At 44.8% G+C, this 26,359-nt stretch overlaps 2 protein-coding genes and 1 long non-coding RNA gene across 16 annotated transcripts in view; all 3 read right to left on the bottom strand.

Moving 5' to 3' along the window:
• Positions 1–6,388, bottom strand: part of LOC112239993 (protein MTSS 1-like) — a 121,374-nt gene extending 114,986 nt beyond the window's left edge. For 4 of the 12 annotated variants that reach the window (XM_042316905.1, XM_042316908.1, XM_042316902.1 and 1 more), the window contains exons 1-2: positions 5,804–6,388; positions 731–792 (exon numbers count right to left, since the gene is read on the bottom strand). In XM_042316905.1, the coding sequence (XP_042172839.1) occupies positions 731–792; positions 5,804–5,875 (134 nt within the window). In that variant the 5' untranslated portion in view covers positions 5,876–6,388. The remainder of the gene's footprint in view (positions 1–730; positions 793–5,803) is intronic. The other 8 variants (XM_042316901.1, XM_042316898.1, XM_042316900.1 and 5 more) reach the window with 4 other exon arrangements.
• Positions 6,389–12,447: 6,059 nt separating this feature from the next.
• On the bottom strand, positions 12,448–12,947 carry LOC121845466. Its single transcript, XR_006082572.1, has 2 exons — positions 12,911–12,947; positions 12,448–12,850 (listed from the first exon to the last, which is right to left on the bottom strand). It is a non-coding gene; the product is annotated as an uncharacterized LOC121845466 (long non-coding RNA).
• A 605-nt stretch (positions 12,948–13,552) lies between these two features.
• The window catches only part of LOC112239781 (secretagogin), a 21,382-nt gene continuing 8,575 nt past the window's right edge, over positions 13,553–26,359 (bottom strand). For 2 of the 3 annotated variants that reach the window (XM_042316914.1, XM_042316912.1), the window contains 6 exons: positions 21,520–21,597; positions 16,300–16,355; positions 15,648–15,693; positions 15,483–15,542; positions 15,007–15,075; positions 13,553–13,942 (listed from right to left, as the gene is read on the bottom strand). In XM_042316914.1, the coding sequence (XP_042172848.1) occupies positions 13,811–13,942; positions 15,007–15,075; positions 15,483–15,542; positions 15,648–15,693; positions 16,300–16,355; positions 21,520–21,597 (441 nt within the window). In that variant the 3' untranslated portion in view covers positions 13,553–13,810. Of the gene's footprint in view, positions 13,943–15,006; positions 15,076–15,160; positions 15,287–15,482; positions 15,543–15,647; positions 15,694–16,299; positions 16,356–21,519; positions 21,598–26,359 lie in introns of those variants that run through there. The other variant, XM_042316913.1, reaches the window with a different exon arrangement.

The raw sequence follows: 26,359 nt of genomic DNA on the forward strand, positions 1-26,359 counted from the left end.
TGATGGCGCACACGCGCAGCCGGTGTGGGTTCCGTGTTAGACCGCTGCACCACTCGGGAGGACATCCATTCTGTTACAGCCACAGCTGCCCTACAGTTCCACCCAGACACAGCAAAGAGACCTGCACTTTAGTGTCTGGTATGGGGGTCAGGGGGTTTAGGCCTAGGTGAGGCAATCCTTCAGCAACCCCTCAACACTCAAACTCACAGACTCAGCACAGAGAACCATGGAGTAGAACTAGGCCTCGAACCTACACTATTAGCAACTACACCGTAGCTCAACCACAGCTGCCCTACAGTTCCACACAGATCTCAGATAGGTGGGTAGAGGTTGGAGATTGGGGTGGAACCAATAATGATGGACAGTAGGAGACAGCTCTTTTCTAGGACTTATCCTACAGCATGACACTTATTAAGGGTCTATACCTGTGGTAATAATGAGATGGTCCTGACTGTGGTCTTGTTGAGGGTCTACCTGTGGTAATAATGAGATGGTCCTGACTGTGGTCTAAGGGTCTATACCTGTGGTAATAATGAGATGGTCCTGACTGTGGTCTAAGGGTCTATACCTGTGGTAATAATGAGATGGTCCTGACTGTGGTCTAAGGGTCTATACCTGTGGTAATAATGAGATGGTCCTGACTGTGGTCTAAGGGTCTATACCTGTGGTAATAATGAGATGGTCCTGACTGTGGTCTAAGGGTCTACCTGTGGTAATAATGATGACTCACCTGAGTTGAGATTGTAGTTTCCCAGCCTTGCTGATAAAGTCTTCCCAGATGGGGTAGCTGTTCTGTGGAAACAAACACAAAGTACAGGAATATCAGAACATCTTGTTTTCCCTGAGCACAACATCTGTCAGAAACACAAAACAACATGATAACAAAACACACACACAGAAAAAACACTTTAAAAAAAAAACTTGGTCGTCCCATTGAGGTAAAAAAAAACTTGGTCGTCCCATTGAGGTAAAAAAAAACTTGGTCGTCCCATTGAGGTAAAAAAAACCTTGGTCGTCCCATTGAGGTAAAAAAAAACTTGGTCGTCCCATTGAGGTAAAAAAAAAACATTGGAAAAAAAACTTGGTCGTCCCATTGAGGTAAAAAAAAAAAACTTGGTCGTCCCATTGAGGTAAAAAAAAAAAACTTGGTCGTCCCATTGAGGTAAAAAAAAACTTGGTCGTCCCATTGAGGTAAAAAAAAAAAACTTGGTCGTCCCATTGAGGTAAAAAAAACTTGGTCGTCCCATTGAGGTAAAAAAAAACTTGGTCGTCCCATTGAGGTAAAAAAAAACCTTGGTCGTCCCATTGAGGTAAAAAAAAACTTGGTCGTCCCATTGAGGTAAAAAAAAAACTTGGTCGTCCCATTGAGGAAAAAAAAACTTGGTCGTCCCATTGAGGTAAAAAAAACTTGCTATTTTCCAAGCCAGACCTGCTCATCAAAGTGACGATGGACTAACCTATTAGACTTTATATTGACTATATTTTGTGAACACACAGTAATAAACACACAGTAATGAACACACAGTAATGAACAGACGGTAATGAACACACGGTAATGAACACACGGTAATGAACAGACGGTAATGAACACACAGTAATGAACACACAGTAATGAAAACACACAGTAATGAAAACACACAGTAATGAAAACACACAGTAATGAACACACAGTAATGAAAACACAGTAATGAACACACAGTAATGAACACACAGTAATGGAGGGCCCTCCCCCACCCTCCATTCGGCAAATCTGACCACGATTCCATCTTGCTCCTCCCCTCCTATAGGCAGAAACTCAAACAGGAAGCACCTGTCTTGAGTACTATTCAACGCTGGACTGACAAATTGGAATCAACGGTTCAAGATCGTTTTGATCACGCGGACTGGGATATGTTCAGAGTAGCTTCAGAGAATATTGTCGACACATATACCGATACGGTGAATGAGTTTATCAGGAAGTGCATAGGAGATGTTGTACCCACTGTGACTATTAAAACCTACCCCAGCCAGAAACCGTGGAGAGATGGGAGCATTTGCGCAAAACTGAAAGCCCGAACCACCGCATTTAACCAGGGCAAGACTGGGAATATGGAAGAATACACACAGTGGAGTTATTCCCTCTGCAAAGCAGTCAAGCAGACTAAACGTCGTTATAGGGACAAAGATGAGTCCCAGTTCAACGGCTCAGACACGAGACGTATGCGGCAGGGTCTACAGACAATCACGGATTATAAAAGGAAAACCAACCACGTCGTGGACACCGACGTCTTGCTTCCGGACAGCCTGAACATATTCTTTGCTCGCTTTGAGGATAATACAGTGCCACCGACGCGGCCCGCTAATAAGGACTGTGGGCTCTCCTTCTCCGTGGCCGATGTGAGTAAGACATTTAAGCGTGTTAACCCTCGCAAGGCTGCCGGCCCAGACGGCATCCCTAGCCGCGTCCTCAGAGCATGCGCAGACCAGCTGGCTGGTGTGTTTCACAGATATAGTCAATCTCTCCCAGTCTGCTGTCCCCACATGCTTCAAGATGGCCACCATTACCCCTGTACCTAAGAAAGCAAAGGTAATTGAACTAAATGACTATCCCCGTAGCATTCACCTCTGTCATCATGAAGTGCTTTGAGAGACTAGTCAAGGATCATATCACCTCCACCTTACCGGTCACCCTAGATACACACACTTCAATTTGCTTACCACCCTAATAGGTCCACAGACGATGCAATCACCATCACACTACACACTGCCCTAACCCATCTGGACAAGAGGAATACCTATGTGAGAATGCTGTTCATTGACTGTAGTTCAGCATTCAACACCATAGTATCCTCCAAGCTCATCATCAAGCTCGAGGCCCTGGGTCCAAACCCCGCCCTGTACAACTGGGTCCTGGACTTCCTGATGGGCTGCACCCAGCTGGTGAAGGTAGGAAACAACACCTTCACTTCACTGATCCTCAACACTGAGGCCCCACAAGGGTGCATGCTCAGCCCCCTTCTGTACTCCCTGTTCATCCATGACTGCGTGGCCAAGCACACCTCCAACTCAATCATCAAGTTTACAGACAACACAACAGTAGTAGGCTTGATTACCAACAACGAGACAGCCTACAGGGAGGAGGTGAGGGCTCTGGGAGTGTGGTGTCAGGACAATATCCTCTCACTCAACGTCAACAAAACTAAGGAGATGATTGTGGACTTCAGGAAACAGCAGAGGGAGCACCACCCTATCCACATCAGTGGGACCGCAGTGGAAAAGGTGGAAAACTTGAAGTTCCTCGGTGTACACATCACTGACCAACTGAAATGGTCCGCCCACACAGACAGCGTGGTGAAGGAGGCGCAACAGCACCTTTTCTTTTTTTTCTTTCGACGAAGGAGTCATGTGTCCTCCGAAACGCGACCCGACCAAGCTGCACTGCTTCTTAACACAGCGCGCATGCAACCCGGAAGCCAGCCGCACCAATGTGTCGGAGGAAACACTGTGCACCTGGCAACGTTGGTTAGCGTGCACTGCGCCCGGCCCGCCACAGGAGTCGCTGGTGCGCGATGAGACAAGGATATCCCTACCGGCCAAACCCTCCCTAACCCGGACGACGCTAGGCCAATTGTGCGTCGCCCCACGGACCTCCCGGTCGCGGCCGGTAGCGGCAGAGCCTGGGTGCGAACCCAGAGTCTCTGGTGGCACAGCTACTGGTACCACTGCGCCACCCGGGAGGCCCTCAACAGCACCTTTTCAACCTCAGGAGGCTAAAGGCATTTGGCTTAACACCTAAAACCCTCACAAACGTTTACAGATGAACAATTGAGAGCATCCTGTTGGGCTGTATCACCGCCTGGTACGGCAACTGCACCGCCCACAACCGCAAAGCTCTCCGGAGGGTGGTGCGGTCTGCCCAGCGCATTACTGGGGGAAAACTTTCAGCCCCCCTGGACACCTACAGCACCCGATGTCACAGGAAGGCCAAAAAGATCATCAAGGACAACAACCACCCGAAGCCATAGGAAGGCCAAAAAGATCATCAAGGACAACAACCACCCGATGCCACAGGAAGGCCATAAAGATCATCAAGGACAACAACCACCCGATGCCACAGGAAGGCCATAAAGATCATCAAGGACAACCACCCAAACCACTGCCTGTTCGCCCCGCTATAATCCAGAAGACGAGGTCAGTACAGGTGCATCATAGCAGGCACCGAGAGACTGAAAACAGCTTCTATCTCAAGGTCACCAGACTGCTAAACAGTCATCTCCAGCACATCAGAGACTGCTGCCTATAGACATAGATTAGGAATCACTGGTCACTTTAAGGAAATGAAACACAAGCCACTTTAATAATGTTCCGTATCTAGCATTACTCATCTCATATGTATAAACTGTCTTCTATAAACTATTCTATGGTATATTAGTCACTTTTAAATTGTGTTTACATATTGCATCACCCATTTCATATGTATATACTGTATTCTATTCCATACTACAGCACTGACTGTTAAACAGTCATCTCCAGCACATCAGAGACTGCTGCCTATAGACATAGATTAGGAATCACTGGCCACTTTAAGGAAATGAAACACTAGCCACTTTAATTATGTCTCCGTATCTTGCAATACTCATCTCATATGTATATACTGTATTCTATACTATTCTACGGTATCTTAGTCACTTTAATTGTGTGTAAATATTGAAACACCCATCTCATATGTATATACTGTATTCTATACTATGTCACTATATCCTAGTCCAATGCTGCTCTGACATGTATGTATAGATATCCTTAATCCATTCCTTACTTAGATTTACCTGTATTTTGGGTATATGTTGTGAAACTGTTAGATATTACTGCACTGTCGGAGCTAGAAGGACAAGCATTTCGCTACACCCACAATAACATCTGCTAAACACGTGTAAGTGACCAATAAAATGTGATTGGAGTTGAGTAGTGTAATAGTCAGACTACGCTGCCATCCGGGAGGCTGAGGAGAAGATAAGTAAGGATGCTGTGTCTGAAAATGATTTGTAGCATTAGTGACCTTAGGAATGTCACCCTGTGTAACACTATACCGCCATAACACAGGAGACAGAGAGAGTAAGGGAGAGAGAGAGAGAGAGAGAAAGAGAGAAGGAGAGAGGAGAGAAAGAGAGAGAAAGAAAGAGAGAGAAAGAGAGAGGAGAGAAAGAGAGAGGAGAGAAAGAGAGAGAGAGAAAGAGAGGAGAGAAAGAGAGAGAGAAAGAAAGAGAGAGAAAGAGAGAGATAGAGAAAGAGAGAACGAAACACACACCTATACAAACACACACAGCTCCTTAGCATCAGTAGCCGATTAATATTTCAAGAGCCTTGAAGGCAGAGAGACCTCCTGCTGAACAATAACCTAGATACCCACAGCAACAACAGATTCAGAGGTGAAGAATATAGATGTTATAGCATAACAGTGCATTTGACAGGGGAAGAAAACACCCAAGCCTCATCCATGGATAACCCCGATCTAGTATTTTTTGTTTGCCTCCATAAACTTCAGTCATCTGGCTTCATAGCTCTCTGTTCAACCTGAAGAGAAAGCAAGCAGCTAGCCATGACATGATGATGATGCATGCCTTGTCATTATCTGAAACAAGTGTCAAAAAAATAACAGACAGCCAGTTAACATTATCTACTTAGCTATTAGCTAACCTTAGTGGCCATTCCTACAGCACAGGTTACTGAATGAGTTCATATGGAGTTAGATAAGTAGCTATTAGCTATCTATCTAATGTACACTGTTATAAACACAATGATTCAGAAGGGGATAGGTTTGACTTACTTTCATGTCGCCTATCACACTCTGGAAAAGTCCCCCCAGTGCACTGCATTCCTTCTCAATAACAGACTCCATTTTTCCTGGACAACTGAGTAACTGGTCAGTCTGACGGTCAAGCTGGACAGCTCCTGAACTTAAAAGAGTTGAAAGAAAACCTCGGGCTCTTTGAATACAAATCCTGGGCTATTTGAATACAAATAATTTCGCTTTAGTTTACACTATTCACCGAACGAGTGGAAAAGAGCTTGACTTGATGCAGAAACTAATCAAAACCCGCTCCAGCCTTATAGAGCTGGATCGGCTCAGTCAAAAGCACTCGGACAAGAGGTGAGACTGAGAGAAGAATAGTCGCTGACGAGATTTAAAACCCAATCGCATCTCCACTCACGGTCCATGATTCTCCAAATGACACAATTCCCGAAACGTATTTAATACAACATGTATAGATATAGATCCGATATTCAACGTAAACAACAAAATGATCTACTCAAGCACATTCCAACAACAGCTCCGTCTCAGAAGCTCAATGTATTACAATGCAATTTCAGCTGGTCGAGTCTGGAGACTATGAAGATCTCAATTCAAAACATACTCCTCGCGTCCTCTCTGCTCTCTCCTCGTCTCCTTCTCAAAGCCCATTGGAGGAGAAGGTAAGAGGGGCGGGACCTCTGACTTTCTCATCCAATGGGTTTCAGAGAAGGAGACCACGGGAGCGCAGAGAGGACGCGAGGAGTATACTATCTTCCCTAAAGGTACAGAGCGCATACCCGAATAGCGAAATTGCACCCCCCTCCTGGCTTTGACGCGTGTGTTGGCTTCTTGCCTTTTTGCTCGAGATAGTTTATAAAAGGAACTACTGACTGATTTCTATCTTTCTCAACTCATCATAACTGCTATTTAAAACGGTAGAGAATATTATTTCCGGTTTAGCAACAAAATTGTTAATGGAAATCTACAAAAACACTATACTCACACTCACACACACTAACTACACCGACACTCTCACACAAAACCTACTACACACATTCACATACTGTACACTACTGCCGCGTTCAAAACAACTGTGAACTCGGACAAAATAAGAGGTCAAATCATGACGTCAAATCATGACGTCATTGAGCTTCAGGCCCGAGTTCCGGAGATGGAATTCCTAGTTGGATGCCCGTTCAAATTGATTTTTTGACACTCGGAGCTTTCCCCCCGAGTTCACAGCAGTGGCGATTTTAGCATGGAAATATTGGTGAGGCAAACAATTGTATGTTTTATTTATTTATGCCAGCAAAGCCACTACACAACACTACACAATACATTAATTGCACTATAACGGTGACATACAATGGTGTAAAGTACTTAAGTAAAAAATACTTTAAAGTACTACTTAAGTCGTTTTTTTGAGTATCTGTACTTTACTTTACTATTTATATTTTTTATGACTTTTACTTATACTTCACTACATTCCTGAAGGAAATAATAACATAGCTAATATGGCTGATTTGCTTAAACAAATGTGGTTTCTATTGACAATTGACATGTACAAACTATGGCATAAGGGGACAACGAGCGGATAAGAGGCAATCCGTAATTTCGATAAAGACCTTAATGAGTGAGCTGGGACGGATGTAGTCAATATAACTATTTGTTCAACACTTTTGAAATGTACAGCGACAGAATTCAGAACATGGGCCATTCTTACAGTATTCTCCCTGTACACCAAGTCAGAGCCATAGGATAAATAAAGGCATATATTTTTTTATTTTACCTTCATTTAACTAGGCAAGTCAGTTAAGAACAAATTAGCTTCACTCTTGTGTATTTTATTTGTCTTTGTCGCGTGTTAATATTATTTTGTTTAACTCGGCATCATTGGGTTGTATTCTGGGTCATGTGACAAATACTATTTATTTTGTAGTGGAGGAGGGCAACAACATTAACAAACGTGTGGTCCTGAGCAAAGACTTATTGTTCAGATTTGAAGGGGTCTAGTGACATCTAGTGGTCAACACATGCATAGCCTGTGAGGTGGTTAATGGAAACACAATTTCACCTGTATTTGGAAAACAGTATAAAAGTGGGACAAAGAGTACAAATGTGTAGGCATTGGGGTAAAAATGAGGACAAACATTTTGCAAAGTATGAGGTTTCCCCCAAGACTAATGGTTTGTCTGGATGGGCTCATTTCAGACACATAAAATTAGTACTTGTCTCCCTTCACCAACAGATGTCTCCCTAGACTTTGAAAATGGACTCGTCACAATTGCAAGTTGGGATTCTTGGGACATACATACCATAAAGCCTAACCCTAACCTTAACCCCTATCCTATCCTACCCTACCCTTACCTAACCTTAACCATAACCTTTGGTATTTGGTATGTTATTAGGATTCCCAATTAGCTGTTGAGAAAGCAGCAGCTACTCTTCCTGGGGTCCAACACAGAACATGAACCATGACATAATACAGAACATTATTAGACAACAGCTCAAGGACAGAACTATATCAACACCTTAATAACCCTTAACCCTTAACCATTTTAAATATCAACTTCAACGGGGTGACGTCAGAGTTGGGACATCCCAAGAATCCCATTTAGAACATGTCTCATATTACACGAAACGTTTAGGCTACATAATGTGACTTTTCTATGTACATGGATTACACAGGTCAAACTAAACCAGTCGTCTATTAGACTGTCCACCTCCAAAGAGCAGGCGATGTAGACCTATTCATGGAAACCAGAAGCAGTTAGCTTGTCTGTCTAGACTGAGACAGAGAGCAGGCTTGTCTGTCTAGACTGAGACAGAGAGCAGGCTTGTCTGTCTAGACTGAGACAGAGAGCAGGATTGTCTGTCTAGACTGAGACAGAGAGTAGGCTTGTCTGTCTAGACTGAGACAGAGAGTAGGCTTGTCTGTCTAGACTGAGACAGAGAGCAGGCTTGTCTGTCTAGACTGAGACAGAGAGTAGGCTTTTCCGTCTAGACTGAGACAGACAGCAGGCTTGTCCGTCTAGACTGAGACAGAGAGTAGGCTTGTCCGTCTAGACTGAGACAGAGAGTAGGCTTGTCCGTCAAAGACTGAGACAGATAGCAGTCTTGTCTGTCTAGACTGAGACAGAGAGTTGACTGAAACAGAGAGTAGACTGAGACAGAGAGTAGACTGAGACAGAGAGTAGGCTTGTCCGTATAGACTGAGACAGAGAGTAGACTGAGACAGAGAGCAGGCTTGTCCGTCTAGACTGAGACAGAGAGCAGGCTTGTCCGTATAGACTGAGACAGAGAGTAGGCTTGTCCGTCTAGACTGAGACAGAGAGTAGGCTTGTCCGTCTAGACTGAGACAGAGAGTAGGCTTGTCCGTCTAGACTGAGACAGAGAGTAGGCTTGTCCGTCTAGACTGAGACAGAGAGTAGGCTTGTCCGTCTAGACTTGAGACAGAGAGTAGGCTTGTCTGTCTAGACTGAGACAGAGAGTAGGCTTGTCCGTCTAGACTGAGACAGGGAGTAGGCTTGTCCGTCTAGACTAGGCTTGTCCGTCTAGACTGAGACAGAGAGTAGGCTTGTCCGTCTAGACTGAGACAGAGAGTAGGCTTGTCCGTCTAGACTGAGACAGAGAGTAGGCTTGTCCGTCTAGACTGAGACAGAGAGTAGGCTTGTCTGTCTAGACTGAGACAGAGAGTAGGCTTGTCCGTCTAGACTGAGACAGAGAGTAGGCTTGTCCGTCTAGACTGAGACAGAGAGTAGGCTTGTCTGTCTAGCCTGAGACAGATAGCAGGCTTGTCTGTCTAGACTGAGACAGAGAGTAGACTGAGACAGAGAGTAGGCTTGTCTGTCTAGACTGAGACAGAGAGTAGGCTTGTCTGTCTAGACTGAGACAGAGAGTAGGCTTGTCCGTCTAGACTGAGACAGAGAGTAGGCTTGTCCGTCTAGACTGAGACAGAGAGTAGGCTTGTCTGTCTAGCCTGAGACAGATAGCAGGCTTGTCTGTCTAGACTGAGACAGAGAGTAGGCTTGTCTGTCTAGACTGAGACAGATAGCAGATAGGCTTGTCTGTCTAGACTGAGACAGGGTAGCTGGTCCTCCTCTAGAGTAGGCTTGGTAGCTGACAGTCCTCTGTCTGGACTGAGACAGATAGCAGGCTTGGTAGCTGGCTTGTCTCGAGACTGAGACTAGGGGAGGTAGCTGGTTCTCCTCTAGACTGAGGGGTAGCTGGTCCTCCTCTGAGGGAGGTAGCTGGTCCTCCTCTAGGGGGTAGCTGGTCCTCCTCTAGGGGGGTAGCTGGTCCTCAAATAGGGAGGTAGCTGGTCCTCCTCTAGGTAGGGGGGTAGCTGGTCCTCTAGGGAGGTAGCTGGTCCTCCTCTAGGGGGTAGCTGGTCCTCCTCTAGGGGGTAGCTGGTCCTCCTCTAGGGGGTAGCTGGTCCTCCTCTAGCTTGTCCTCAAATAGGGGGTAGCTGGTCCTCCTCTAGGGGGTAGCTGGTCCTCTAGGGAGGTAGCTGGTCCTCTCTTGGGGGTAGCTGGTCCTCCTCTAGGGGGTAGCTGGTCCTCCTCTAGGGGGTAGCTGGTCCTCCTCTGGTCCTCCTCTAGGGAGGTAGCTGGTTCTCCTCTAGGGGGTAGCTGGTCCTCCTCTAGGGAGGTAGCTGGTTCTCCTCTAAGGGAGGTAGCTGGTTCTCCTCTAGGGGGTAGCTGGTCCTCCTCTGGTGAGGTAGCTGGTCCTCCTCTAGGGGGTAGCTGGTCCTCCTCTAGGGAGGTAGCTGGTCCTCCTCTAGGGGGTAGCTGGTCCTCCTCTAGGGGGTAGCTGGTCCTCCTCTAGAGGGTAGCTGGTCCTCCTCTAGGGGGTAGCTGGTCCTCCTCTAGGGGGGTAGCTGGTCCTCTTCTAACTATGTTGATATTTATCACACATTTTAGTTTCAGAGCTCAGCTAAAAAAGTGTGAACTTTTTTTTTGTATTTCTGTTCAGTTCTATTTGTGGACCACAGGAAGGGCTTCTGCATGTACAGCGGCTAATGTTGCTCCTCATCAACTAAACTAAACCATTCAAATCAAATCAAAATGTATTGGTCACATACACATGGTTAGCAGATATTGCGAGTGTAATGAAATGATTGTGCTTCTAGTTCCGACAGTGCAGTAATATCTAACAGGGAATCTAACAATTCCACAACAACTACCTAATACACACAAATCTAAGTAAAGGAATGGAATAAGAATATATACATATAAATACTGTATATGGATGAGCAATGACAGAGCAGCACAGGCAAGATGCAATAGGCGGTATAAAATACAATATATACATATGAGATGAGTAATGCAAGATATGTAAACACTATTAAAGTGGCATTATTAAAGTGACTAGTGATCCATTTTTTAAAGTGGCCGATTAGTCTGTATGTAGGCAGCTGCCTCTCTTAGTTAGTGATGGCTGTATAACATTCTGATGGCCTTGAGATTCTATATGCATTCTGAGCGTTTTGTCAGTAACATAAAGACAGCATCTGACACAATATAGAGTTTTTCTCCAACATCCAATGAACGTCCTGTCAAGTGTTTTTTTAATTTGATTATTTTTATCCAATTAGATCAGCGCATGGTTTTATCATCTGCTTACAGGAAATCCCCCAAGATGTATCGAGGTCATATCAGACTCAGAGATCCTGTCACGAAACAGAAAATAAAGTGAATGTATCTGTTTTGTACCGTAGCAGTTTGTTGTTTCCTTTCTGTATCCAGGCGATGTAGGGCAACACACCAGATGTTGATGACTAAACCATGTTTGTTCTGTCAGGTGGACGCTGATTGAGATATCCCACCCACCCAACCACTCCTGAATGAATGAATGCGTTTCTATGGTGACCTAAACTCTCAACTGGAGCACACGCTGCTTTCACTTCATTACACCTACGTTCCAAATGGAACCCTATTCCCTATATAGTGCACTACTTTAGACCAGAGTCCTATGGAACCCTATTCCCTATATAGTGCACTACTTTAGACCAGAGTCCTATGGAACCCTATTCCCTATATAGTGCACTACTTTTGACCAAAGCCCCACGAGCCACTCCCCTACACAACATTTACACAACGACTCTCTCATCTGTCCATTGATGGATCTGAATACAGCTGGAATATTTTCAAGGAGTTCTAGTTTTAGATAACCAGTTTGTTTACCACAATCAAATCAAATCAAATTTTATGAGTACTGTAGTATACTTCCCTCTCTCTCCCAGCAAACAGACCATACAAACCATTACTGTAGTATACTTCCCTCTCTCTCCCAGCAAACAGACCATACAAACCATTACTGTAGTATACTTCCCTCTCTAACCCAGCAAACAGACCATACAAACCATTACTGTAGTATACTTCCCTCTCTAACCCAGCAAACAGACCATACAAACCATTACTGTAGTATACTTCCCTCTCTAACCCAGCAAACAGACCATACAAACCATTACTGTAGTATACTTCCCTCTCTAACCCAGCAAACAGACCATACAAACCATTACTGTAGTATACTTCCCTCTCTAACCCAGCAAACAGACCATACACACCATTACTGTAGTATACTTCCCTCTCTAACCCAGCAAACAGACCATACACACAGGCAATATTGTACACACTAATGTTAAATGTATCTGGAAAATAGTACACAACTCCAAGTGCCACTATTCTGGATTTAATTATCATTGTTAAACATCATCATATAATATTAAAAACAGCAACTCACCTAATGTACAATACAGTACTACACTTACATGCAAATTGCCCAATAGCCAGCTATGCCCAGGCCAACAAAACACAACGAGAAAAATATAAGCATCATTCACAACACAGTCTTGAACATTGAGCCTTCTCCTGCTTTTTCAAATAGATACACTTTAATTTACCAGTAGGCTACCTGTATTATTCTGTATTAATTTACCAGTAGGCTACCTGTATTATTCTGTATTCATTTACCAGTAGGCTACCAGTATTAATTTACCAGTAGGCTACCTGTATTATTCTGTATTCATTTACCAGTAGGCTACCTGTATTATTCTGTATTCATTTACCAGTAGGCTACCTGTATTATTCTGTATTAATTTACCAGTAGGCTGTATTATTCTGTATTATTATAGGCTACCTGTATTCATTTACCAGTAGGCTACCTGTATTCATTTCAGTAGGCTACCTTCATTTCATTTACCAGTAGGCTACCTGTATTATTCTGTATTCATTTACCAGTAGGCTACCTGTATTATTCTGTATTCATTTACCAGTAGGCTACCTGTATTATTCTGTATTCATTTACCAGTAGGCTACCTGTATTATTCTGTATTCATTTGCCAGTAGGCTACCTGTATTATTCTGTATTCATTTACCAGTAGGCTACCTGTATTATTCTGTATTCATTTGCCAGTAGGCTACCTGTATTATTCTGTATTTATTTACCAGTAATCTACCTGTATTATTCTGTATTAACGTGAATCTATCACAAGAAAATATAATTGATATCATTCAGAACAGTGCTTGTTCTACAACATGCTAAAACAAACAATGGCAGCTGTTGTCTTCTTTGTTTTTGAAGATTGGACATAAAGTTCTGGGTGTTCTGGATGCATCACAGTGAGGGGAAGGATCCATTCTGGGTGTTCTGGATGTATCAGAGTGAGGGGAAGGATCCGTTCTGGTTGTTCTGGATGCATCACAGTGAGGGGAAGGATCCGTTCTGGTGTTCTGGATTCAGAGTGAGGGAAGGATCCGTTCTGGTTGTTCTGGATGCATCAGTGAGGGGAAGGATCCGTTCTGGGTGTTCTGGATGCATCACAGTGAGGGGAAGGATCCGTTCTGGGTGTTCTGGATGTATCAGAGTGAGGGGAAGGATCCGTTCTGGGTGTTCTGGATGTATCAGAGTGAGGGGAAGGATCCGTTCTGGGTGTTCTGGATGCATCAGAGTGAGGGGAAGGATCCGTTCTGGGTGTTCTGGATGTATCAGAGTGAAGGGAATGATCAGTAGTTAGAGGTCTTCTCTGCATGGGGAAGACTAGGCCTTATTGGGCTTCATTCCCAGGCACAGCGCCAGCTCATTCCTCTGGATCTTTCCATCTTTGTTGACGTCACAGTGTCCCAGCAGCATAGCCCTCAGTTTGTCCAGCTCTGGACCAGTGATGCTGGGCTGGATGGAAGATCAACAGGTAAAACACATTAGTCGTGAAACTATGTTTAGATGTATTTCATCTTGCACAGAAATTGCTCTACCGGGACAATAAAGATCTATTGAATGTGTGGGCTAAAGTTATCGTATTCTGTAAGTTCAATGAGGTCAAGAGGTGAAGGTCAAGGAGCATTCCATCTGTTGTAGATGGATACAGAGGACACTGGACACAATATATGTCCTTTAGGACAGAGGACACTGGACACAATAGATGTCCTTATGGCCAGCCAGGACAGAGAACACTGGACAGAGTAGATGTCCTTATGGCCAACCAGGACAGAGAACACAATAGATGTCCTTAGGGCCAGCCAGGATAGAAGACACTGGACACAATAGATGTCATTAGGGCCAGACAGGACAGAGGACACTGTACACAGTAGATGTCCTTAGGGCCAGCCAGGACAGAGAACACTGGACACAGTAGATGTCCTTAGGGCCAGCCAGGACAGAGGACACAGTAGATGTCCTTATGGCCAGACAGGACAGAGGACACTGGACACAGTAGATGTCCTGGACACAATAGATGTCCTTTTGGCCAACCAGGACAGAGTACACAATAGATGTCCTTTTTAATTGGACCTTTATTTAACTAGGCAAGTCAGTTAAGAACAAATTCTTATTTTACAATGACGGCCTAGGAACTGTGGGTTAACTGCCTGTTCAGGGGCAGAACGACAGATTTGTACCTTGTCAGAAGACACTGGACACAATAGATGTCCTTATGGCCAGCCAGGTCAGATGTTCATAACAACATACACAACAGGTAGCATGTTAAGACTGACTCATAAAGATATACAACACAACAGGATAAAACAACAGACACTTTATTCTACCTTTCCCAACACAATATTGTCCCACATGACCTTTACAAAGACATATAGTCGATTATAATAGGAGCATGTATTGTCCCATGTTATGACCTTTAAATACACATGACCTTTAATCGACATATTGTCGATTATAATAGGAGCATGTTTGTGGCACATTCATAAAGATATTGTCTGATATTCTTCCCCACAACTTACCCTGACCAGTTCCATCATGTCTTTTACAAAGCCATCCACCTCTGGTCCTTCCAAAGCTCCGGTGTTACTCTGACCAATGGGGAAGAGACAACATAGAACTCATTAAAAGCTCCGATGTTACTCTGACCAATGGGAAGAGACAACATAGAACTCATTAAAAGCTCCGATGTTACTCTGACCAATGGAGAAGAGACAACATAGAACTCATTAAAAGCTCCGGTGTTACTCTGACCAATGGAGAAGAGACAACATAGAACTCATTAAAAGCTCCGGTGTTACTCTGACCAATGGAGAAGAGAGAACATAGAACTCATTAAAAGAGCATCATGCCAAAATTCTAATCTCTCTTCTCTGAAGGCAGACCAAACATCCTTGTTTTGCAACTCGTATTTAATTTACAGACCACATAGAGGAAGCAGTTGCCCTGCAAATCAAATCTAACATCCCAGCCCCGAGGGTACTCTGTCTGTACTCACAACATCATAGTGGTTGAATATTTTGTCAAAGTCTCTCTTTCTGTCTTCTTGACTGGAGGCCTGTAAACAGAGTCAATTTATGGTTAGTTTCATTTTCCATCTTCCTAGGAAGATTTAGCAGAGTAATGTAATGAACATTAGGAGAAACACATCAACTGAACTCACATCCATTTTGAACTGTAGCATGAAATTCTCTTCTAGAGCCAGGATCCTAAAGGAAAACAGGAAATAAACAACAGTTTGATCAAGCAAAACAACACAGTCAGAAAAGGTATTGGTACTACAATATACAGTCAATCAGAAGTACCTGACCAAACGGTTCAGTATTCAGAATTGTAATAGAGTCAATTAGAAGTACCTGACCAAACGGTTCAGTATTCAGAATTGTAATAGAGTCAATTAGAATTACCTGACCAAACGGTTCAGTATTCAGAATTGTAATAGAGTCAATTAGAATTACCTGACCAAACGGTTCAGTATTCAGAATTGTAATAGAGTCAATTAGAATTACCTGACCAAACGGTTCAGTATTCAGAATTGTAATAGAGTCAATTAGAATTACCTGACCAAACGGTTCAGTATTCAGAATTGTAATAGAGTCAATTAGAAGTACCTGACCAAACGGTTCAGTATGCAGAATTGTAATAGAGTCAATCAGAAGTACCTGACCAAACGGTTCAGTATTCAGAATTGTAATAGAGTCAATTAGAAGTACCTGACCAAACGGTTCAGTATGCAGAATTGTAATAGAGTCAATCAGAAGTACCTGGACAAATCGTTCAGTATCCAGAATTGTAATAGAGTCAATCAGAAGTACCTGGACAAATCGTTCAGATCCAAGCGACCGTCCTTATTTTTGTCAAAAATCTTCATCTGTTAGAAAAAAAGGAATTGATGCATAATAAAACATGTGCCATTTTAGACCAACGGAGATATTAAATATATTTAGCGATTACTGGTTTCCCTGCTTAAAAAAGACAACTAAACATGTTTGTCAATGGTTCAGATCTGAGCACAAATAAACACATGCTGACGCATGTTAGCGTTTTTCATTATGAATCTTCTGGGGGCAGCTCTGCAGAGTGGTCACTAGCTGGCAGAGACTAAATTAAACCCAACCCTAACCTTAACCACACTGCTAAGCCTAATGCCTAACCCTAACCTTAACCACACTGCTAAGCCTAATGCCTAACCTTAACCACACTGCTAAGCCTAATGCCTAACCTTAACCACACTGCTAAGCCTAATGCCTAACGCCTAACCTTAACCACACTGCTAAGCCTAATGCCTAACGCCTAACCTTAACCTTAACCACACTGCTAAGCCTAATGCCTAACCCTTACCTTAACCACACTGCTAAGCCTAATGCCTAACCCTAACCTTAACCACACTGCTAAGCCTAATGCCTAACCCTAACCTTAACCACACTGCTAAGCCTAATGCCTAACCCTAACCTTAACCACACTGCTAAGCCTAATGCCTAACCCTAACCACACTGCTAAGCCTAATGCCTAACCCTAACCTTAACCACACTGCTAAGCCTAATGCCTAACCCTAACCACACTGCTAAGCCTAATGCCTAACCCTAACCTTAACCACACTGCTAAGCCTAATGCCTAACCCTAACCACACTGCTAAGCCTAATGCCTAACCCTAACATTAACCACACTGCTAAGCCTAATGCCTAATGCCTAACCTTAACCACACTGCTAAATCTAATGCCTAACCCTAACCTTAACCACACTGCTAAGCCTAATGCCTAACCCTTACCTTAACCACACTGCTAAGCCTAATGCCTAACCTTAACCACACTGCTAACCCTAATGCCTAACCCTAACCTTAACCACACTGCTAAGCCTAATGCCTAACGCCTAACCTTAACCACGCTGCTAAGCCTAATGCCTAACCTTAACCACACTGCTAAGTCTAATGCCTAACCCTAACCTTAACCACACTGCTAAGCCTAATGCCTAACCCTTACCTTAACCACACTGCTAAGCCTAATGCCTAACCTTAACCACACTGCTAACCCTAATGCCTAACGCCTAACCTTAACCTTAACCTTAACCACACTGCTAAGCCTAATGCCTAACCCTAACCACACTGCTAAGCCTAATGCATAAACCTAACCTTAACCACATGTTTGTTTTCATACATTTTACAATATAGGCAATTTTGACTTTGGTGATGCCAGACCAGGCCAGGGTGAGAGACGAAATGGGGTGATGCCAGACCAGGCCAGGATGAGAGACGGAACGGGGTGATGCCAGACCAGGCCAAGGTGAGAGACAGAACAGGGTGATGCCAGACCAGGCCAAGGTGAGAGACAGACAGGGTGATGCCAGACCAGGCCAGGATGAGAGACGGAATGGGGTGATGCCAGACCAGGGCAGGATGAGAGACGGAACAGGGTGATGCCAGACCAGGCCAGGGTGAGAGACAGAACGGGGTGATGCCAGACCAGGCCAGGGTTAGAGACGGAACGGGCTGATACCAGACCAGCTCAAGGTGAGAGACAAAACAGGGTGATGCCAGACCAGGCCAGGATGAGAGATGGAACAGGGTGATGCCAGACCAGGCCAGGGTGAGAGACAGAACGGGGTGATGCCAGACCAGGCCAGGATGAGATATAGAACGGGGTGATACCAGACCAGGCCAGGGTAGGAGACAGACAGGGCAGGGTAGGAGACAGACACGGTGATACCAGACCAGGCCAGGGTGAGAGACAGACAGGGTGATGCCAGACCAGGCCAAGGTGAGAGACAGAACAGGGTGATTCCAGACCAGGCCAGGGTGAGAGACAGACAGGGCAGGATGAGAGACAGACAGGGTGATACCAGACCAGGCCAGGGTAGGAGACAGGCAGGGCAGGTGATAGACAGACAGGGCAGGGTGAGAGACAGAACGGGGTGATTCCAGACCTGGCCAGGGTAGGATACAGACAGGGCAGGGTGAGAGACAGACAGGGTGATACCAGACCAGGCCACGGTAGGAGACAGACAGGGCAGGGTGAGAGACAGACAGGGTGATGCCAGACCAGGCCAGGGTAGGAGACAGACAGGGCAGGGTAGGAGACAGGGCAGGGTGAGAGACAGACAGAGTGAATCGGTAGGAGAGGTGTGACAGTCTCCCGCCAGACACTGGGAATCTAATATCTCAGTCTGTTAGATGAGATGATTAATACAGCTGGACAGAGTCATCTGCTGCTGGCTGCCACAACACAGCCCTGTCACAGTCCCAAATGACTCCCTATTCCCTATATAGTGTACTACTTTTGCCCAGGACCCATAAGGAATATGAAGACATTTTCTCCTCAGGGAAGTCCATTTAAAGTTAGATCGTTTTCAGAGAAGGGAACAAGCCTCAGGGTATAGATAAGACTGGAAAAACCAGTCGGTGACAGTATATTGCGATGCCCCTTTGACAGGAGTCTGGGAACAAGCCACATCGGGGCGGCAGGTAGCCTAGTGGTTAGAGTGTAGGGGCGGCAGGTAGCCTAGTGGTTAGAGTGTAGGGACGGCAGGTAGCCTAGTGGTTAGAGTGGAGGGATGGCAGGTAGCCTAGTGGTTAGAGTGTAGGGGCAGGCAGGTAGCCTAGTGGTTAGAGTGTAGGGGCAGGCAGGTAGCCTAGTGGTTAGAGTGTAGGGGCAGGCAGGTAGCCTAGTGGTTAGAGTGTAGGGGCGGCAGGTAGCCTAGTGGTTAGAGTGGAGGGATGGCAGGTAGCCTAGTGGTTAGAGTGTAGGGGCAGCAGGTAGCCTAGTGGTTAGAGTGTAGGGACGGCAGGTAGCCTAGTGGTTAGAGTGTAGGGACGGCAGGTAGCCTAGTGGTTAGAGTGTAGGGGCGGCAGGTAGCCTAGTGGTTAGAGTGTAGGGACGGCAGGTAGCCTAGTGGTTAGAGTGTAGGGACCGCAGGTAGCCTAGTGGTTAGAGTGTAGGGGGGCGGCAGGTAGCCTAGTGGTTAGAGTGTTGGGGCGGGCAGGTAGCCTAGTGGTTAGAGTGTTGGGGCGGGCAGGTAGCCTAGTGGTTAGAGTGTAGGGACGGCAGGTAGCCTAGTGGTTAGAGTGTTGGGGCGGGCAGGTAGCCTAGTGGTTAGAGTGGAGGGGCGGGCAGGTAGCCTAGTGGTTAGAGTGTAGGGACGGCAGGTAGCCTAGTGGTTAGAGTGTTGGGGCGGGCAGGTAGCCTAGTGGTTAGAGTGGAGGGGCGGCAGGTAGCCTAGTGGTTAGAGTGTAGGGGCGGCAGGTAGCCTAGTGGTTAGAGTGTAGGGGCGGCAGGTAGCCTAGTGGTTAGAGTGTAGGGGCGGCAGGTAGCCTAGTGGTTAGAGTGTAGGGGCGGCAGGTAGCCTAGTGGTTAGAGTGTAGGGGCGGCAGGTAGCCTAGTGGTTAGAGTGTAGGGACGGCAGGTAGCCTAGTGGTTAGAGTGTAGGGACGGCAGGTAGCCTAGTGGTTAGAGTGTAGGGGCGGGCAGGTAGCCTAATGGTTAGAGTGGAGGGACGGCAGGTAGCCTAGTGGTTAGAGTGGGGGACGGCAGGTAGCCTAGTGGTTAGAGTGTGGGGACGGCAGGTAGCCTAGTGGTTAGAGTGGAGGGATGGCAGGTAGCCTAATGGTTAGAGTGTAGGGGAGGCAGGTAGTCTAGTGGTTAGAGTGTAGGGATGGCAGGTAGCCTAATGGTTAGAGTGGAGGGACGGCAGGTAGCCTAGTGGTTAGAGTGTAGGGACGGCAGGTAGCCTAGTGGTTAGAGTGTAGGGGCGGGCAGGTAGCCTAATGGTTAGAGTGGAGGGACGGCAGGTAGCCTAGTGGTTAGAGTGTGGGGACGGCAGGTAGCCTAGTGGTTAGAGTGGAGGGACGGCAGGTAGCCTAATGGTTAGAGTGGAGGGACGGCAGGTAGCCTAGTGGTTAGAGTGTAGGGGAGGCAGGTAGTCTAGTGGTTAGAGTGTAGGGATGGCAGGTAGCCTAATGGTTAGAGTGTAGGGACGGCAGGTAGCCTAGTGGTTAGAGTGGAGGGACGGCAGGTAGCCTAATGGTTAGAGTGTAGGGGTGGCAGGGTAGCCTAGTGGTTAGAGTGTAGGGGCAGGCAGGTAGCCTAGTGGTTAGAGTGTAGGGGCAGGCTGTAATGAACATCACTGCAACCAGATCTACCTGATGAATCTATACCACGTTCAGTGACATGTTCAGGCACTCTGAAAGTACCACGAATGAGGTTCATTTACCCTGCATTAATGGTTCAAGAGACTGATGACTGCATTAGGTTGATTAGACGTAGTGCTTGAGTTATCTTATTTTACACACACTGGAGAGAGAGAGATTGTAAATCAGTGGGTGAGAGACTATAAAGACTGCATGTCATGGCCAAAAGGGACAGGAAGCATCCCAAGGCTGGCAACAGGAACCAAGAGGATATCTTTAGTACAGGCCCTATGTTCCTCCAGGAACCAAGAGGATATCTTTAGTACAGGCCCTATGTTCCTCCAGGAACCAAGATGATATCTTTAGTACAGGCCCTATGTTCCTCCAGGAACCAAGAGGATATCTTTAGTACAGGCCCTATGTTCCTCCAGGAACCAAGAGGATATCTTTAGTACAGGCCCTATGTTCCTCCAGGAACCAAGAGGATATCTTTAGTACAGGCCCTATGTTCCTCCAGGAACCAAGAGGATATCTTTAGTACAGGCCCTATGTTCCTCCAGGAACCAAGAGGATATCTTTAGTACAGGCCCTATGTTTCTCCAGGAACCAAGAGGATATCTTTAGTACAGGCCCTATGTTCCTCCAGGAACCAAGAGGATATCTTTAGTACAGGCCCTATGTTCCTCCAGGAACCAAGAGGATACCTTTAGTACAGGCCCTACGTTCCTCCAGGAACCAAGAGGATATATTTATCACCTCCAGGAACCAAGAAGAACACATTATCAGCGTTTGTTTTGAAATAGTATTTATTAATTATGAAATTATGAAAAATATGAATAAGATTCCACCAATGAGGCCACTAGGGGGCGATATGGTCATTTGACTACAGGAAAGGGCTACGAGACTGTTGTTTTACCATTGCGTCTGTGTACTCGTCCAGTTTGCTGGAGGACACAGCCTTCCCGTGCTGCTGGAACAAGTCCTTCAGGAAACCCTGTTTACAAAGAAGGAGAGAGGAAATAAAAATGGCATTGTTTATTGGTTTATTTCCTGATTCCCGGAAATCAGATCTAACATGGTTTATTGGTTTACTTCCTGATTCCCTGAAATCAGATCTAACATGGTTTATTGGTTTACTTCCTGATTCCCTGAAATGAGATCTAACATGGTTTATTTGTTTACTTCCTGATTCCCTGAAATCAGATCTAACATGGTTTGATAAATATAAAGACATAACCTTCTGTGTGTAGGAGTGGAGTTAAACAACATTACCTTCTGTGTGGGAGTGGGGTTAAACCACATTACCTTCTGTGTGCAGGAGTGGAGTTAAACAACATTACCTTCTGTGTAGGAGTGGGGTTTAACCACATTACCTTCTGTGTGTAGGAGTGGAGTTAAACCACATTACCTTCTGTGTGTAGCAGTGGAGTTAACATTACCTTCTGTGTGTAGGAGTGGAGTTAAACCACATTACCTTCTGTGTGTAGCAGTGGAGTTAAACAACATTACCTTCTGTGTGTAGGAGTGGGGTTAAACCACATTACCTTCTGTGTGTAGGAGTGGAGTTAAACAACATTACCTTCTGTGTGTAGGAGTGGAGTTAGACAACATTACCTTCTGTGTGTAGGAGTGGGGTTAAACCACATTACCTTCTGTGTGTAGGAGTGGAGTTAAACAACATTACCTTCTGTGTGTAGGAGTGGAGTTAGACAACATAACCTTCTGTGTGTTGGAGTGGAGTTAAACCACATTACCTTCTGTGTGTAGGAGTGGAGTTAAACCACATTACCTTCTGTGTGTAGGCGTGGAGTTAACATTACCTTCTGTGTGTAGGAGTGGAGTTAACATTACCTTCTGTGTGTAGGAGTGGAGTTAAACAACATTACCTTCTGTGTGTAGGAGTGGAGTTAAACAACATTACCTTATGTGTGTAGGAGTGGAGTTAACATTACCTTCTGTGTGTAGGAGTGGAGTTAAACAACATTACGTTCTGTGTGTAGGAGTGGAGTTAAACAACATTACCTTCTGTGTGTAGGGGTGGAGTTAAACAACATTACCTTCTGTGTGTAGGGGTGGAGTTAAACAACATTACCTTCTGTATGTAGGAGTGGAGTTAAACAACATTACCTTCTGTGTGTAGGAGTGGGGTTAACATTACCTTCTGTGTGTAGGAGTGGAGTAAAACAACATTACCTTCTGTGTGTAGGAGTGGAGTTAAACAACATTACCTTCTGTGTGTAGGAGTGAGATTTAAACCACATTACCTTCTGTGTGTAGGAGTGGAGTTAAACCACATTACCTTCTGTGTGTAGGAGTGGAGTTAAACAACATTACCTTCTGTGTGTAGGGGTGGAGTTAGACAACATTACCTTCTGTGTGTAGGAGTGGAGTTAAACCAGATTACCTTCTGTGTGTAGGAGTGGAGTTAAACCACATTACCTTCTGTGTGTTGGAGTGGAGTTAAACAACATTACCTTCTGTGTGTAGGAGTGGAGTTAGACAACATTACCTTCTGTGTGTAGGAGTGGAGTTAAACAACATTACCTTCTGTGTGTAGGAGTGGAGTTAAACAACATTATCTTCTGTGTGTAGGAGTGGAGTTAGACAACATTACCTTCTGTGTGTAGGAGTGGGGTTAAACCACATTACCTTCTGTGTGTAGGAGTGGAGTTAAACAACATTACCTTCTGTGTGTAGGAGTGGAGTTAGACAACATAACCTTCTGTGTGTTGGAGTGGAGTTAAACCACATTACCTTCTGTGTGTAGGAGTGGAGTTAAACCACATTACCTTCTGTGTGTAGGCGTGGAGTTAACATTACCTTGTGTGTAGGAGTGGAGTTAAACAACATTACCTTCTGTGTGTAGGAGTGGAGTTAACATTACCTTCTGTGTGTAGGAGTGGAGTTAAACCACATTACCTTCTGTGTGTAGCAGTGGAGTTAAACAACATTACCTTCTGTGTGTAGGAGTGGGGTTAAACCACATTACCTTATGTGTGTAGGAGTGGAGTTAAACAACATTACCTTCTGTGTGTAGGAGTGGAGTTAGACAACATTACCTTCTGTGTGTAGGAGTGGGGTTAAACCACATTACCTTCTGTGTGTAGGAGTGGAGTTAAACAACATTACCTTCTGTGTGTAGGAGTGGAGTTAAACCACATTACCTTCTGTGTGTAGGAGTGGAGTTAAACCACATTACCTTCTGTGTGTAGGCGTGGAGTTAACATTACCTTGTGTGTAGGAGTGGAGTTAAACAACATTACCTTCTGTGTGTAGGAGTGGAGTTAACATTACCTTCTGTGTGTAGGAGTGGAGTTAAACAACATTACCTTCTGTGTGTAGGAGTGGAGTTAAACAACATTACCTTATGTGTGTAGGAGTGGAGTTAACATTACCTTCTGTGTGTAGGAGTGGAGTTAAACAACATTACGTTCTGTGTGTAGGAGTGGAGTTAAACAACATTACCTTCTGTGTGTAGGGGTGGAGTTAAACAACATTACCTTCTGTGTGTAGGGGTGGAGTAAACATTACCTTCTGTGTGTAGGAGTGGAGTTAAACAACATTACCTTCTGTGTGTAGGAGTGGAGTTAAACCACATTACCTTCTGTGTGTAGGAGTGGAGTTAAACCACATTACCTTCTGTGTGTAGGCGTGGAGTTAAACAACATTACCTTCTGTATGTAGGAGTGGAGTTAAACAACATTACCTTCTGTGTGTAGGAGTGGGGTTAACATTACCTTCTGTGTGTAGGAGTGGAGTTAAAACAACATTACCTTCTGTGTGTAGGAGTGGAGTTAAACAACATTACCTTGTGTGTAGGAGTGGAGTTAAACCACATTACCTTCTGTGTGTAGGAGTGGAGTTAAACCACATTACCTTCTGTGTGTAGGAGTGGAGTTAAACAACATTACCTTCTGTGTGTAGGGGGTGGAGTTAACAACATTACCTTCTGTGTGTAGGAGTGGAGTTAAACCAGATTACCTTCTGTGTGTAGGAGTGGAGTTAAACCACATTACCTTCTGTGTGTTGGAGTGGAGTTAAACAACATTACCTTCTGTGTGTAGGAGTGGAGTTAAACAACATTACCTTCTGTGTGTAGGAGTGGAGTTAAACAACATTACCTTCTGTGTGTAGGAGTGGAGTTAAACAACATTATCTTCTGTGTGTAGGAGTGGAGTTAAACAACATTATCTTCTGTGTGTAGGAGTGGAGTTAAACAACATTACCTTCTGTGTGTAGGAGTGGAGTTAAACAACATTACCTTCTGTGTGTAGGAGTGGAGTTAAACAACATTACCTTCTGTGTGTAGGAGTGGAGTTAAACAACATTACCTTCTGTGTGTAGGAGTGGAGTTAAACAACATTACCTTCTGTGTGTAGGAGTGGGGTTAAAACATTACCTTCTGTGTGTAGGAGTGGAGTTAAACAACATTACCTTCTGTGTGTAGGAGTGGAGTTAACATTACCTTCTGTGTGTAGGGGTGGAGTTAAACAACATTACCTTCTGTGTGTAGGAGTGGAGTTAAACAACATTACCTTCTGTGTATAGGAGTGGTGTTAAACAACATTACCTTCTGTGTGTAGGAGTGGAGTTAAACAACATTACCTTCTGTATGTAGGAGTGGAGTTAAACAACATTACCTTCTGTGTATAGGAGTGGGGTTAACATTACCTTCTGTGTGTAGGAGTGGAGTTAAACAACATTACCTTCTGTGTGTAGGAGTGGAGTTAAACAACATTACCTTGTGTGTAGGAGTGGAGTTAAACCACATTACCTTCTGTGTGTAGGAGTGGAGTTAAACCACATTACCTTCTGTGTGTAGGAGTGGCGTTAAACCACATTACCTTCTGTGTGTAGGAGTGGAGTTAAACAACATGACCTTCTGTGTGTAAGAGTGGAGTTAACATTACCTTCTGTGTGTAGGAGTGGAGTTAAACAACATTACCTTCTGTGTGTAGGAGTGGAGTTAAACAACATTACCTTCTGTGTGTAGGAGTGGCCTTAAACCACATTACCTTCTGTGTGTAGGAGTGGAGTTAAACAACATTACCTTCTGTGTGTAGGAGTGGAGTTAAACAACATTACCTTCTGTGTGTAGGAGTGGAGTTAAACATGACCTTCTGTGTGTAGGAGTGGAGTTAAACAACATTACCTTCTGTGTGTAGGAGTGGAGTTAAACAACATTACCTTCTGTGTGTAGGAGTGGAGTTAAACCACATTACCTTCTGTATGTAGGAGTGGAGTTAAACAACATTACCTTCTGTGTATAGGAGTGGGGTTAACATTACCTTCTGTGTGTAGGAGTGGAGTTAAACAACATTACCTTGTGTGTAGGAGTGGAGTTAAACCACATTACCTTCTGTGTGCAGGAGTGGAGTTAAACCACATTACCTTCTGTGTGTAGGAGTGGAGTTAAACCACATTACCTTCTGTGTGTACGAGTGGAGTTAACATTACCTTATGTGTGTAGGAGTGGAGTTAAACAACATTACCTTCTGTGTGTAGGAGTGGAGTTAAACAACATTACCTTCTGTGTGTACGAGTGGCCTTAAACCACATTACCTTCTGTGTGTAGGAGTGGAGTTAAACAACATTACCTTCTGTGTGTAGGAGTGGAGTTAAACAACATTACCTTCTGTGTGTAGGAGTGGAGTAAACATGACCTTCTGTGTGTAGGAGTGGAGTTAAACAACATTACCTTCTGTGTGTAGGAGTGGAGTTAAACAACATTACCTTCTGTGTGTCGGAGTGGAGTT

Source organism: Oncorhynchus tshawytscha, unplaced genomic scaffold (genome assembly GCF_018296145.1).
Source record: "Oncorhynchus tshawytscha isolate Ot180627B unplaced genomic scaffold, Otsh_v2.0 Un_contig_727_pilon_pilon, whole genome shotgun sequence".
NCBI classification, from domain to species: Eukaryota; Metazoa; Chordata; class Actinopteri; order Salmoniformes; family Salmonidae; genus Oncorhynchus; species Oncorhynchus tshawytscha.